Source organism: Protobothrops mucrosquamatus, unplaced genomic scaffold (genome assembly GCF_001527695.2).
Source record: "Protobothrops mucrosquamatus isolate PMUCROS unplaced genomic scaffold, P.Mucros_1.0 scaffold411, whole genome shotgun sequence".
NCBI classification, from domain to species: Eukaryota; Metazoa; Chordata; class Lepidosauria; order Squamata; family Viperidae; genus Protobothrops; species Protobothrops mucrosquamatus.
The window spans coordinates 477,515-491,335 of NW_015386740.1; the positions used below are offsets into that span (position 1 = coordinate 477,515).

General features: G+C 36.3%; 1 protein-coding gene across 3 annotated transcripts in view; it reads right to left on the reverse strand.

Annotated features, from left to right (window-relative positions):
• The window catches only part of DCLK1 (doublecortin like kinase 1), a 159,335-nt gene that overhangs the window by 28,533 nt on the left and 116,981 nt on the right, over positions 1-13,821 (reverse strand). For all 3 annotated transcript variants that reach the window (XM_015816185.1, XM_015816184.1, XM_015816186.1), the window contains exons 7-10: positions 11,052-11,160; positions 8,612-8,669; positions 5,961-6,080; positions 1,331-1,477 (exon numbers count right to left, since the gene is read on the reverse strand). In XM_015816185.1, the coding sequence (XP_015671671.1) occupies positions 1,331-1,477; positions 5,961-6,080; positions 8,612-8,669; positions 11,052-11,160 (434 nt within the window). The remainder of the gene's footprint in view (positions 1-1,330; positions 1,478-5,960; positions 6,081-8,611; positions 8,670-11,051; positions 11,161-13,821) is intronic.

Here is a 13,821-nt window from a genome sequence, read left to right on the forward strand (position 1 = left end):
CTCGGAGAAAAGGTGGCGGAACTCAAACCTGGCCACGCCCTCATCAAACCCTAGGACCGCCCCTTTAGAGAACAGGAATGCAAGTAAAATTTGGGAGGGGCTATTTCCGGTGTGGGAGGGGCTATTTCCGGTGCGGCCGGCCCGGAAAAAGGTGCCGGAACGCCGTTCCGCCGCGTTCCGGCTGAAAAAAAGCCCTGCCAAAATGTATTAACCACTGTCTATGTTCAGATCAAAATCTTCCAGAGTTTAAGAGTGAAAGATAACTGGAGATATTTTAGGATCTCGGTCAGTGGCCCACTGACCCACCCCAATCTGAGTTTCTGCAAAAAGGATACTATCTTGTGTTCTAACCATCACAGTTTCCCTTGGTGATGAAGAACATTCAGAAGGAGGTGGTGCTACTTACATTTTAACTGCATATTACAGAGCATTTAAAACCAATATTCTGAAGCAGACTTGAAAATGATCTCAAAGTTACACAATCATTAAAATATGTAACCACTAACCATCCAGTTGCTTCATTTTTTACTATTTCTAATTTCTAAACTTTTTCCAAAGAAAGGCTCATTGGAATACATTGCAATATCATATTTATAAAAGATAGCAACTCTCACCATAGAAATAATAAAGACTTGAAATGGAATGGAAGAAAACAGGCACTAATTTTCTTTTTTTTCCCTTAAAGTCTGGATTCCATTGTGTGTGTGAAAAGTTCCTTGGTACCCATCAAACACCCAGCTCTACAATAGTTCTAAACCAACCAAAGTCATTTGAGTTGCGGCATATAAAAGTTGATACTGATAAGTACTATTTTAATTTTAATCAATAGGCTGATATATTGGGGTGTGAGAATGACTTGAGAACAGAAGAGATGCAGTCTGGGCAATGGTCAGACAAGAAATAACTGAGCCCACAGAAGGAACAGGAACGTAACAAACATCTCAGAAGGGGCCTTCCTTAGTTGTAAAGGTAATAGGGGAGGGATGTAGTTTCATATTTCAAAAATTATTATACAGTAAAGATAAAACTAGTACTCCTGGGTATGCTTCTTGTCTGGATTACCTCACAAAGCTGGCATTAATCTTGCAAGTCCTGTCTCCCTCTCTTATATGTAGGCACACCCTAAGCACACCTTTGTGTGAAACAAAATTATAGACTAAGATGGGCCTTGGCTCAGTCCAGTAAGGCATTTTTTAATTCTAATTCTGAAAACTATTTTAGGCTGAAAGTGCCCCTAAACATTTGTCTGAAGTTTGAGATAGGTGATTGATAGATGACTGCTATGAATTATATTATCAAAATTTCTATCACTATTTAATGTTCTACTTACCAGCAGGTTTTCAGGTTTGATATCCCTGTGAACAATATTCAAGCTATGAAGGTATTTGATGGCACTGGCCAGATTGTACAGCATCCCACTGGCATCCCTTTCTGTATACTTATTTGTGGAGGTAATAGCATCAAAAAGATCTCCTCCCTGAAGTAAAATGAATGTAACATATTAGTATATTCCACTATGATTCAGGAGAAGATTCATAATGATCAATAGCATCATTTTCTTTCAGGATTTCTTAGAATTCCCATTCTTAAAGAAAGGAATGAAATCTCTGGTGGACATTCTATATATCTATAAATGATGAGATTAACTCAAAGTATTCACAGTCTACTCTAGAAAGAAATACATTTCAACTGTTCTTGGGAATCATTTCAGATTGCCATTGATGGTAGCAGTTCAGTAAACTTCTTATACTACAAGTTCACATTACATAGCGTAAAACTTTTGCCAACAGTTAGAAAGAGGAAAGGAAATTGGGATGTAAGAAGGTAAAAGTAAAATATTTAAAGTAAACAGGAAAAGGGTGGTATCCTGTTAAGACCCTAATGCAGGGCTCCCCAAACTCTTCAACTTATTGACTCCTCATGAAGTTTCAGATTGTTGTTTTTATTTTTTATTAAATTTGTTTGCCACCCATCTCACCACAAGGCAACTCATATTGTTCACTAACCCCCAAACAATAATAAAAATAATTTAATAAATACCACTTAATAAATAGTACTACAACTACTACTAATTGTACCAATAGCAATAGGTGTCTATTCCAAAACACTAAATAGGTGATTTACAACTCCAAAACCATTGGATACCCACCACTTGAATACCCACTGGCATTGACAAAATCACCATCAGTCAACTGCAAAAGGCAGCTTTACTTAGAACAGCGTACTTCTTGTGACAATACCTTTAATACCATCAAACAGCATCTATCTATCCCAGGTCCTTCAGAAGGACTCAATAAGTGGATAAAAAAGGCAAATCCAATTTAAACATATGACAAACCATAATCACATGAACCTCTTGAATAGTCCCATAAAGCCTAGAGGGTCAGTGTTGTTCACTTTGGGGAACCCTCCCCTAATGTGTTAATTTTGCAAGTAATCTAATTGGGTATAATTCAACATTTTACTTAGCAACTCTTCAACTTCTCAATTTCAGTATTATGCTTTTATCAGCTTACCCACCATTAGCTAGTCAATGATACTGTTTGATTTCATCACTAACATTGCACTTTTCTGGAAGCAAGACAAACTGGAAACAGCACTTAAAAAGGTTTTTTTAAAAAAAAAAATTAAAAAGGGATGGGGTAAGATGGAAGAACAATCCTTATCACCTTCCACCATAAGGCACTGACATGCAGAAGTACAATAGCCAATTACTTATTTACTAGCTTCCAAAAGAAATGCTATAATATTCCCTTTCTCATGGGAAATTGAAGTTAGATCCTTTGAACAGCAGGAAGAAACCCTATCATAAATCATGCTTATTAAAATAAATAGGGCAATGCAAGGCTTGCATAATAATTTAGTCCCAGTACATACAATGGCAGCTTGCCAGCCACTACGTCCTCTCACCTTTTCATAAGTCCTACTTGCAATATGTTTTTATTTATATTTATGAAATGCATTTTTCACATTTAAGGACAGAAAGATATGCCTGAGATGAAAATAGAATGTATCTGCAGCAACAGGACCCACTTATATTATGCTTGTTGTGACCAATGAAAGCATAATGTTATTAACTAAAGTTTGACATGCCAGTAGTCTTCTTCTCTTGAGAACCTTTGCCATTGGAGAATTTAATTTGCATGTTAAGCCTTCAAAAAGCAGCCCATAGCAGATGGTTACTCAGCTGTAAATGGGAGTCGTGAATGGATTATTCAACAAGCTTCCAAGAATACTTGCCTTACTATTTGAAAAAGAAACATATAATAAGATTTATTCAATTTTAAACAGATAGCCCCATCATGGCATTTCCTTTTGGGGCAGGCACAAGTACGCAAAGCACAGAAAGGAAATACAAAATAGTAAGGCATAAAAGTTAAATGCATAAGTTAAGAAAATAAAATATAGCTAAATCTAGTTTACACCAATGGCATTCACTATACCTCTCCATATTTTTCCATTCTTGTGGAGAGGAAAACCAGGAACTTATTCATTAGGAAAGGAAAACCTTAATTCCAATAAAGCATACCAAACATGCATATCTTTTTTAAGAATCCAATTTGTTCTGTGAAATAGTATAGGGAAATGTATATGCCTTAGATCACATAGCAGCTTTCACTTCATAGGATTTAGAGTTGAAAAGAACCACAAGAATGATCTAATGGAGTTTCAAGCAGATATTTTTTGTCTCCTAGCTATCTCCCTCCATTTCTCTGTCCTTTTTTATTACTGTGTGCACAAAACAACAATCCCATACAGTGACAATCACCTGCTGCCTTCCAGCAACTTTCCCATCTGAAGTCTTCCCTTGAGAACTACCCACCAAATGATTAAAGGAAACTGCTTTAAATACTACCAAAACTTTCACAAGCACCCAACACTAAATCTTTTACAGGTCTACAAATCTCTTCCTTATTTTTCTTTTGCCACTTATCAATCCAGACGGCATCATAATCAGTTACCTTTCAGGTAGACCTTCCCAAGTATTTCTTTGGTGGCTTTGAAAAAAAGGGAATCTATGTTCCTAACTGGTAGCAATTGAGTACTTAGCTACATACATAACTTCAGACTTCTGCAAAGGTTCAGCAGGGATATAGATTAGAAAGTCAACGTAGTTATCAGTGCTGGGTAGATCAATTCTTATTCTCTGTGCCAGGGAATACTCTCAGGTTTAAGGAAACATGTGACAATCAAGAAGACTAACTCCATTTCCACAGAGCCTTTATATTACTAGCAGATTTGCCATCACAGCTGGAATGTGACTCTTCTCATCAGGATATGGATGAGAGAGTGAGTTTAAAGCAGGCCAAGTAGAATCCCAGTTCCCTCTTTGAAAGTTCACATCTGTACAATCGTAAGGGAAATAATTTTCCTGGTTAATGTTATTTCTAGTGTACATGGCAATCTTTTCACAAGCAGAGACTCTGTTTTCAAGCCTATATTGGTATCCTCAAAAGCTGGTTTACTTATTTATGCGTCAGATGAGGAAAGGACATTTTTTCCTTCTGTCCTGGCCACTTTTTACAGAGGCACAGTTGAGAGTGTTTTAACACTCTGTGGCACTATTTGGTTTGGTGGTAGCAGAGCCTCATATAGAAGGTCCATACAGAGAGTGGTAAGGACAGCTGAGAAGATTATAGGAAACTGGCTTCTCATGATTCAGAATACTGCTACAACTACTAGATTCTTTAATAGCTTTGTTCCTTATGCCATCCGTCTTGTAATTCACAGGATTCTTTTTTCTCATCATGTATATGCATACATCCAAACTAGACTGTATTGTTTCTCTGTCATATATGTATGTATGTGGGTATATGCATAATTTTTGTCATGATTATGTAGTGTATATTGGAAGTGGGTATCCTTTGAGAGCTGAATGCAACCAAATTTCATTTTAATATATGCTGATTGGTGTACATTTAAAGTGACAATGAAGTTTATTCTATTCTGTTCTGTTCTGTTCTGTTCTGTTCTGTTCTGTTCCATTCCGTTCCATTCCCTTCCGTTCCATTCCCTTCCTACAGCCATCTCAACAAGTGACTATGGGTGCCATCAGGGCTTTTTTTCTCATAGAATGCCCAGAACGGAGTTCCGGCACCTTTTTTGGATGGAACCTTGTAGGGTAGGCAAGGCAGGTTGTATGACATGTGTGAGTTCTGGCACTTTTTTTTTTTTTAGAAAAAAAGCACTGGGTGCCATACATCATAAGACATTAAAACAATTAAAACAGTACGAAATAGAGTTGGAGTCATCCTGATATCTGAAGGGAGAATATTCCAGAGGCCAGGGGTTATGGCAGAGAAGACACATTTCCTGGTTCCCACTAGCCAACATTCCTTGGCTGATGGAACCCACAGTAGGCCCAACTTGCCTGATCAAATTGTACAGGTAGACAACTGGAGCAGATAATCCCTTGGATAATCTGGCCCCAAGTCATGAAGGGCTTTAAAGATGATAACCAGGACCTTGAATTGCACCCGGTAACACACCGGCAACCAATGTACTTACAAAACAATAATGTTATTGCTGTTCACTCATTTGGAAATCAATACAATTTACCATCAATTCACTCTCGGTCACATCTATTCTTATTTTTTTTAACACATACACTTTTTAAAATCCACTTTCCCTTTCAAGTATTTTTGTACTTTCTCCTATTACACCTAACTTTCATTTTCATATAACAATATGAGCAGAAAAATGCTCTTACACACATACATTTTAGCTTCTTTCAACAAACACTCCTACCTTACAATAAACTACAAACTACCCCTACGTTTTTATAAATGTTTATAACTTACTTCATCCATTTCCCCATCTTTAATAAAGTTTCTGTTGAGGAATAGTAGATCTTCTTTGCTCCATGTTCATATACATACTATTTCTCTATACTTCAGATAAGATTAGAAATCTGATAAATGGCTAACAAACTAAGCAGAAGCAGGCAAACGTTCACTCACTTTTACAAGTTCCATGACAAGATACAACTCAGTGGGCATATCCATTTCCTCAATCAGGAGAACAATGTTGGGATGTTTGACCCGTCTTAAAATAGAAACTTCATTCTGAATCATGTGTTCCTGCATAAAAGGAGAATATATGTATATATAAATGTATATATATAAAGAGAATAGAACAAAACCAAATAGTTGCTCTAGAACCTTTGTCTTATTTAATGGGGTAAGTTGTTGTTATAATTTGTCAGGACTGTAGATGCCATATGCTAAATAAAATCAATATATTCAACTTCTGGTTTTCTTGGCAGAGGTGGTTTGCCAATACCTTGTTTTTAAGGCTGAAAGAGATTCTGACTGACCCAAAATCCCCTCACTAGCCTCTCTGCCTAGGGCGGGACTAGAACCCATGGGCTGCTACTTTCTAATCCATTGCCTTAATCACTATACTAAACTGAACTCCTTTAATGGGGCATCCAGATGCATAGTGGACATATGAATCTCAGTATTCATTAAGCATTTTAAAAACCCTTATAAATTAATTCATGTCAATGACTGTGCTGAGGCTGAGAAAATGAATATCAAAAGTAAAACAGATAGCAATCATAGGAAGAAGATTTAAACTTGCAAGTACTTTACTTACAGTAGATTTAAGCTTGCTTATATTTAACATATTCTGAATATTTGTCTTTTAGTATACCTATAAAGAATTACACTTCCAATCCTTTAATTCAAACATTATATAAAAACAAATCATATTTTCCCAAGCAAAAAAGGAAATAACTGCATTTTTAGACATTTTAGCAATTAATATTTTTCTTCCTAGGATTTCTCCAAGCCAACATATTATGCCCTGACCTCTCATCCTTACTAAACTGAACATCTTGTTGCTTTTGTGTCAGGTTTGTCAAGTTGCATAGTTTTGTAGAACAATTTAAAAAGTTGCCTTTAATCCCTAGTGAAAATTCTAAATGGTTTGGGACCAGACTAGTCAAATAACCATTTTTCTGCATATAATTCTGCCCGAGAATCAAGATCTATCTCAGGACCCCTCCAGATTCTTACATAATGGCAATACATGAAAGGGCTTTTTCTGTGGCAGCTTCCCATATCCCGTGTACCTGCCCCAAGATCTATATTGCTTCTTCATTGCTTGTTTTACAATAAGGTAATCCTTTTTTTAATCAAAGTATTTGAGTCCTCCAGAATATTTTAGAGACCATGAGTCCAGAGGTTTGTTGATACATATCCTACCCAGTTAAAACATCTGTGAGTAGTTTAGAAGAAGAATAACACATACACCAATCACATCAAATCAAGATTCAACAATAAATATAATATGGCAGCCTATCCATCATAAGTCAAATTATCTTTTTATAAAACTCTGAAATCTTGGCTATTTCCTCCATGCATTAGGGTCAGGAAGGTAGGTAATGCAGCCTCATCATTGGAAGGTCCCATTTATCTTGGGCAGCATTGATCATTGCTTTTATTGTTGGATTTTAATCTTTCTATGCCAACCAGAGTCACTGTTGTGAGATGGGAAGTGTCAGCCTTACTAGGTAGACCAGGCCTGGCCAGGTAAGCTAATTCTATTTTATTGTAAAACTACAATAATAGAATCTTGCAAACCTGAAAGTACAGTTCTCCTTCCTTCTCCTCTACAGTTAAGGAGGGTCTCATCTGAGCCTCTTGCCCCACCCACTATCCAGCTGCAGGCTATTCTGTCTCTCATGTGATTATTCCCTTGGCAATTTCTCTTCACCGAGCCTCCCAAGATCTTTCCCACATACAAGAAGCTATATATATTATTTAAATAAATGCATAATTAACAGAAACTATTTAAAACACACACTAAGCACACAATTAAATAAAATGCCCAATCTTCACTATCTTCAGAAATATCAGCAGGGTGGGGGCCTCAGGCAGCTACAATGGAATGTGAGTTCCAAATTTTTGAGGTCCAAATCTCCTTGAGATCAGATATAAAAAGCTTCTCTTCATTTATATACACACAGGCCAGAGAGATTACACTTGAAAGAAACAATTCCTGATACATCTTGAAGAAATGATATATAAAGCTTTATACGTTAAAACAAACATTACTTTAATTTGACTATGTAACTGCAGTTGGAAATTTGTAAAAAAAAATCTGTGAGGTAACCAGAGTTTGGATGTTATATTACAAGAGTAATTCATATCTGCTAATATCTTGGCTGCTGAATTTTATAATTACAGATTCTGGGTCATTTTCAAAGGCAGTCCCATTCAGACCATTTTATTATAATCTAACTACATCGGCTGATGAAGTGTTCAAAGAAGTTCACATGTAGCCAAGCTCATATTTCAGGGACTCTTATCCATTTCATCAATTTCCACATGGCCAAATAACTCCAAGATAACATCACAAGAGATGATTCACATCATCACATCAGATTCTGTCCAATTGACATATAACTCTGAGTCAATGTAAGCTATTTTTTCTATCAAGAACCTTGTGAATATGTCACAGTGCCCTGCCAGATCCTTGTTCCATCTGTTGTTCACCAAATATTGGACAACATTTTTTAAATTAACCACTAAATTGGAGTGACTGCAGATTTGATCTAATTCAAAAACTGAACATATGATGCTCCACTGTGGATCTTGATACTTACCTTTCCTCTGCATTTACTTTTTTTAATGATTTTCAGGGCATATTCTCTACCAGTTGACCTAACAACATTCAGAAGGAAGAAACAAATTAAATTCACTTACCCAATAGTGACAACATTTTACAATTTAACACATAACCTGAGATTATTTTGCAGAGCAGCCTAAATGTATACCTTAATAGAAATGGCTAGAAAATCTCCCAGTAGAAAATAAGGAACTTTTTAGAAAGTTTCTATTTTGTTACTGCGACAAGCTGCTGTGAAACATGAAGGGATATATGATATTGATTCAAATAATATAATTGCTAATAGAAATGAAAACATTAAAGATTAAAATGAAGTTTAAATTCAATATTTAAAGCAAAGGCTTAGGAAAAATGAGGAGTCCACACACGTTTTATCATATTGCTGCATTGCTAAAAAAAAGAAAAAAGAAAAAAAGCATATCTCCCTGAGCAAGGAATCATTTCCCCCACTAGAGGGCTTCTTGGTATAGTATATAGTTACTCAGAAATAAGAGTATCAAAAAGCTATCTTTATATAGATGACCATTTGGAATCCTCCTCCTCCTCCTCCTCCTCCCCCCCCCACATATTTAACATCCTAGGCTTGCATGTTCAACTTTTTTAAAAAATCAAATTTTATGGTATTATCAGTTTTAGTGATACCAAAATATATGCAGATACTATTTTATTCTTTGTCTCATTAAGCAATAATAAATTCAGCATAGTATTTGAATTGTCCATTCAACCTCCTTTCTTTAATTTCCGTCACCTTAAAACATTATATTTCAGATGTGCTCCAATATGACAAAACTTCGGTAGGATAACCTGAGCTTACACAATTCCAGTCAGTGTCCAGCAAAGACATATACAGTATTTTCTTTTTCTTTTTTCTTTGTCAAACCATTTGTTAAACTACAACATGAAGCTTAGAGTACTGGGCTTAAATCTCTGGGAACACAACTTCATCCCCTACTCAGCCTAGGTTATTCTGGGGGAGACAGATCCTTCCCCATAGATTGATAGGCACCAGTAGAAGAGAAGAATATGAAAGCTGCATTGAACATCTTCAAGGAAAGAAAGAATGAAATGCAATAAATCAATTCTACCCAATCCCTGAACTGGAACTGAATAACTTTTTATTTAATTATACACTAATTTATACTGTTTAGATCAGGGGTGTCAAACTCAATTTCATTGAGGGCCGCATCAGCATTGTGGTTGCCCTCAGGGGGCCAGGTGAGTGTGGCCAGGGTGGGTGCGGCCTACTGGGTGGGCATGGATAGAATGGGTGTGGCCTACTGGGTGGGTGTGGCCAGCTCTACATCATTTGCATCAAGGGTGCCTGTGGGGGCCTGGACAGGAGTGGGATAGATCGGAGGGTCTTTTGCAGAAGGGGGTGGGACCGGGGCAAGTGCCAAGACATGGTCCACTGGAGGAGCCTCACTGTTCCTCTCAGGCCATGTGGGGGGGGGGCTTATGGAGCTAAGACTAAATGCGTTTCAGCATAGAGGGCCACCACAAAATTGTACATTGGCTCCCAGCTGGCCTGGGCCAGGGCCAAGGCAGCAGGGGCCATTCCCTCACTGTTTCCAGGATGGCTTTGTGGGCCACATGAAACCACTTTGCGGGCCGCATCCAGCCCCCGGGCCTTGTGTTTGACATGTCTGGTTTAGATAATTCTGGAAAAGAACACATGTTTAATTTGTCTGTGATTGCATTGGTTGCTTGTGATAGACATGGTTTATCCCATCAGGCCAGGATGCTTTTGCATATAACAGCTAGCTTCTACACATAAACTCCTGCCTACAGAATGGCCTGTGTATGCCAACAGCTGCTGCACAGGAAATTCTTCTGACATGACCAAAATGTTCCTAAAGGGAGAAAGTGGGATTTCTCCCTAAAATTCCTTCTTTACCAAACAGTTGATGGAAAAACAGCCATTTTCTATTGAGTTGAACCTCAGCATGTCATGTTTTATATATTATAACCAGTGCAGCACACAAAGATTACTGCAGGTAACAGCTGCAGCAGAGATTTGGAAGTCAAAACCAAAAAAGTTATGTTAAGGAAGGATTTTTTTTGTTTTGTTTTCAAGATAGTTACTGTGCCCGCATATATATGACAAATATATATATATATATATATATATATATATATATATATTTAAACAGCATTGTTTATCAAAAAGCATACATGTCCCATAAGATCCAACTATAGAAAGAATAATCAAGGATGGTAAAAAAATAAAAGCATTTCATTTATAGATTAATTCTAAATAACTTTTCTTTATAGACCTAGCTGGAGTCTTTTTGTTATTGTTGTTCATATGTACTTAGGGCACTAGTTTGTTATGTATCATCTGTAAATAGTGATATGATCTAGGAATAGTCTAACATTAGGAAACATTTTAACAGTAATAAGCAAAAGAACTTGCTCACCTTTCTATACATTCTTTTACAATGGCAAAATTTCCATCTCCTATAGTCCGACCAACTTTATACCTCTCGGCTATTGAGGCTGGAACCTGGAAGCCTTCATCCAACACTTCTGAAAAGAATTGTTAGTAAGCTTTATTTGTGGGAAAAGCAACACATATGTGACATATAATACATATTTTACCTACACAGCTTCAGACAATTGAAATCATCCAGAAACAGTATTTTGCAAAACAGAGAAACTATGTAGCTGATACTGTCAGAAAGTTTCACAATATTAAATATTAAACTGATGGATGCTGGACCCACATTTACACGTCGCTTGTATGATTTATCTCATACACATTGGTGATCAACTCACAGACGTCCTATTTCATCTCAATGTGGGATTAGTTCAACACACCATAATTAAGTCTATCTACAAAAGAAGTCTAACACTCAAGCACTTATTTTATTACATCCTGTAAGCTGAGAGCAACACTTGCTCATATGATAACTTCTATTTTCCTCCTTTTATATAAAATATTTAGTTTTTAAACAAGTGTTCTCCATAATGTCACTAACAAATTCAACCTGGACACCAGATGATTAAAAAACCTTCACAGTTAAATCAAAAGAGAGGAAAAAGAGGTTATATTTATTGTATTTTAGAAGCAATTAGAGAATAATTATTCTTCATATATTTTTAAAAGGCTCAAGCCATATACCTTTAATTAAATGAACCATGTTTAGCTTTTTCTAACTGTAATAACTCTCTACTTTCTTTTAATCCTTTAAAATTTTGCTGTACAATCAGTGGAATAATTGAACTGTCAGATAAATTCTTGCTTTGTTTTTGTTAAGCAGTTCTTTCTCAGTTCGATTAAAGAGAATTTTCTTTAATAAATTGAGATATAAGGGCCACAACTCAGCTCCTGGGGAAAATTGGAGGGCTGTAAAACAGATGGAGCCACAGCAAGACAAGGCTGCATTTGAGGTTTCTCTATTTTTAGCTTTTTAGCATGCCTATAATAAGGCTTACACTTACACACTGTTTTCCACCTCAAAAAGCCTAGCAATTGCGCTATCCGTTTTAAGTAACCATAGAGCTATTTTATTTATTAACTTTACTGTGATTCTGGGCAGCATTCAATATGAAAAATTTAAAATAAAACAATCCATGCAATAAAATTATTTAGAAAGAAACAGCTACTATCTTACAAATTAGTTAACCCAAAAGGAGTCCGACACCATTATAACGTAAGGTTGGAAAAAGAACCAAATCCTGAGGGCACATTTAAATAAGGTTAGACTGGGGACTGTGCAGACTTTTGGAAGAATATCAGTCCAGAAGCCAGATGCTATATCAGAGAAGACCTGTTTCTTGGGTCCCATTGAATGGTATTGCTTATCTAAAGCATGCTGCTGAATCATATAAGATGGACAGCAACTATGGAACACAGGTAGTCCCTCCAATAACCAAGCTCTGTGTCATGAAGAGCTTTATAACCAACACATTGAAATGTACTGAGTGCAGTTTCCACAGTAAAGGTGTTGCATGAACCCATAGTTGTCTATGTTGCTGTGTTCTGGATCATCTGCACTTTCTGAGTGGTCTTCAAGTGTAGTTTGAAATATTCACTGAATATCATCAGCAGACTGATGATACCTGACATCAAACTCACCCATGTTTTATTCACTCCAACTTTGAAATTATTTCCAAACAAAAAAGAAATTCAGAAAAAATATCTCAAGGAAAATGTGATTTCCTGCACTTTTTAAAAATTGTAAGATGGCTAAGGTATTTGCACATATGTCTTGAGTTTGTTGATTTAAATTTGTTATAGCTGCCTAATTTAGTAGATTCTGATCATCTTACAAAATCTTACATTCGTTTCATAGTATATTATTCTTCCAACACTTTACAGTTTATAGCTTCCAGCATCAAGCTGAATGGCTTTGATTACGAAGGCTACTGATGTATGGTCAGAAGATCTGAAAGGCCAGTTTGGGGACAAATCATTTTGAAGAAGGACTATCTGTGTGGTCACTATAAGATAACACCAACTTAATGGCGTAAAACCAACCAGTCAATTTATGAGTTCTCATATCTCAATTCATTTTCAAAAGAAAACATAACAAGGCAAATCTTCCTATTGGATAACCAAGAAAGAGCCCTGTCTTTGAGAAATTGGTGGATAATTTCTTCTTATTCTGAAAAATTTAGTGAAATGACCCACCCAATTTCTCTGACAACCAACATGATGAATTTCAAATAATTATTTATGCCTAGCTTGAGATTAGATGCCAAACAAACTTTGAGAATGAAGTTAAGTGAGGGACAAGGGATGTTACGGGAAAGATTCCTATATCCAGGGAAAGGAAGAAGCATGAGAAACAGATTAAAGAGTAATTTACCCTTAATTATACTAGACAAAAGTTGTGCAGGAAAATTACTTGGCAGGATTTCAAGATTAATGTCATGCTCAGGGAGATTGATAAACTTAGCAAAAAAAGAAGAAGAGAGAACCACTTGGATTTCTGAATTCTTGGACTTATTGCTTGTAAAAATAATTTATTTATTTATTATTATTTTTTATTTTTTCCCATTTATACCCCGCCCTTCTCCCGAGGGACTCAGGGCGGCTTACAGGTAAATAAAAACAGTGCAATACAATAAATATCTCTAAAAGCCAAATTAAAATATATATTAAATAACCTGTATTAAGTTTACTATTATAAAATCCCTTTAAAATCCCTATAAAATCCCCCCCTAGGCCAATCCCGCTTGATG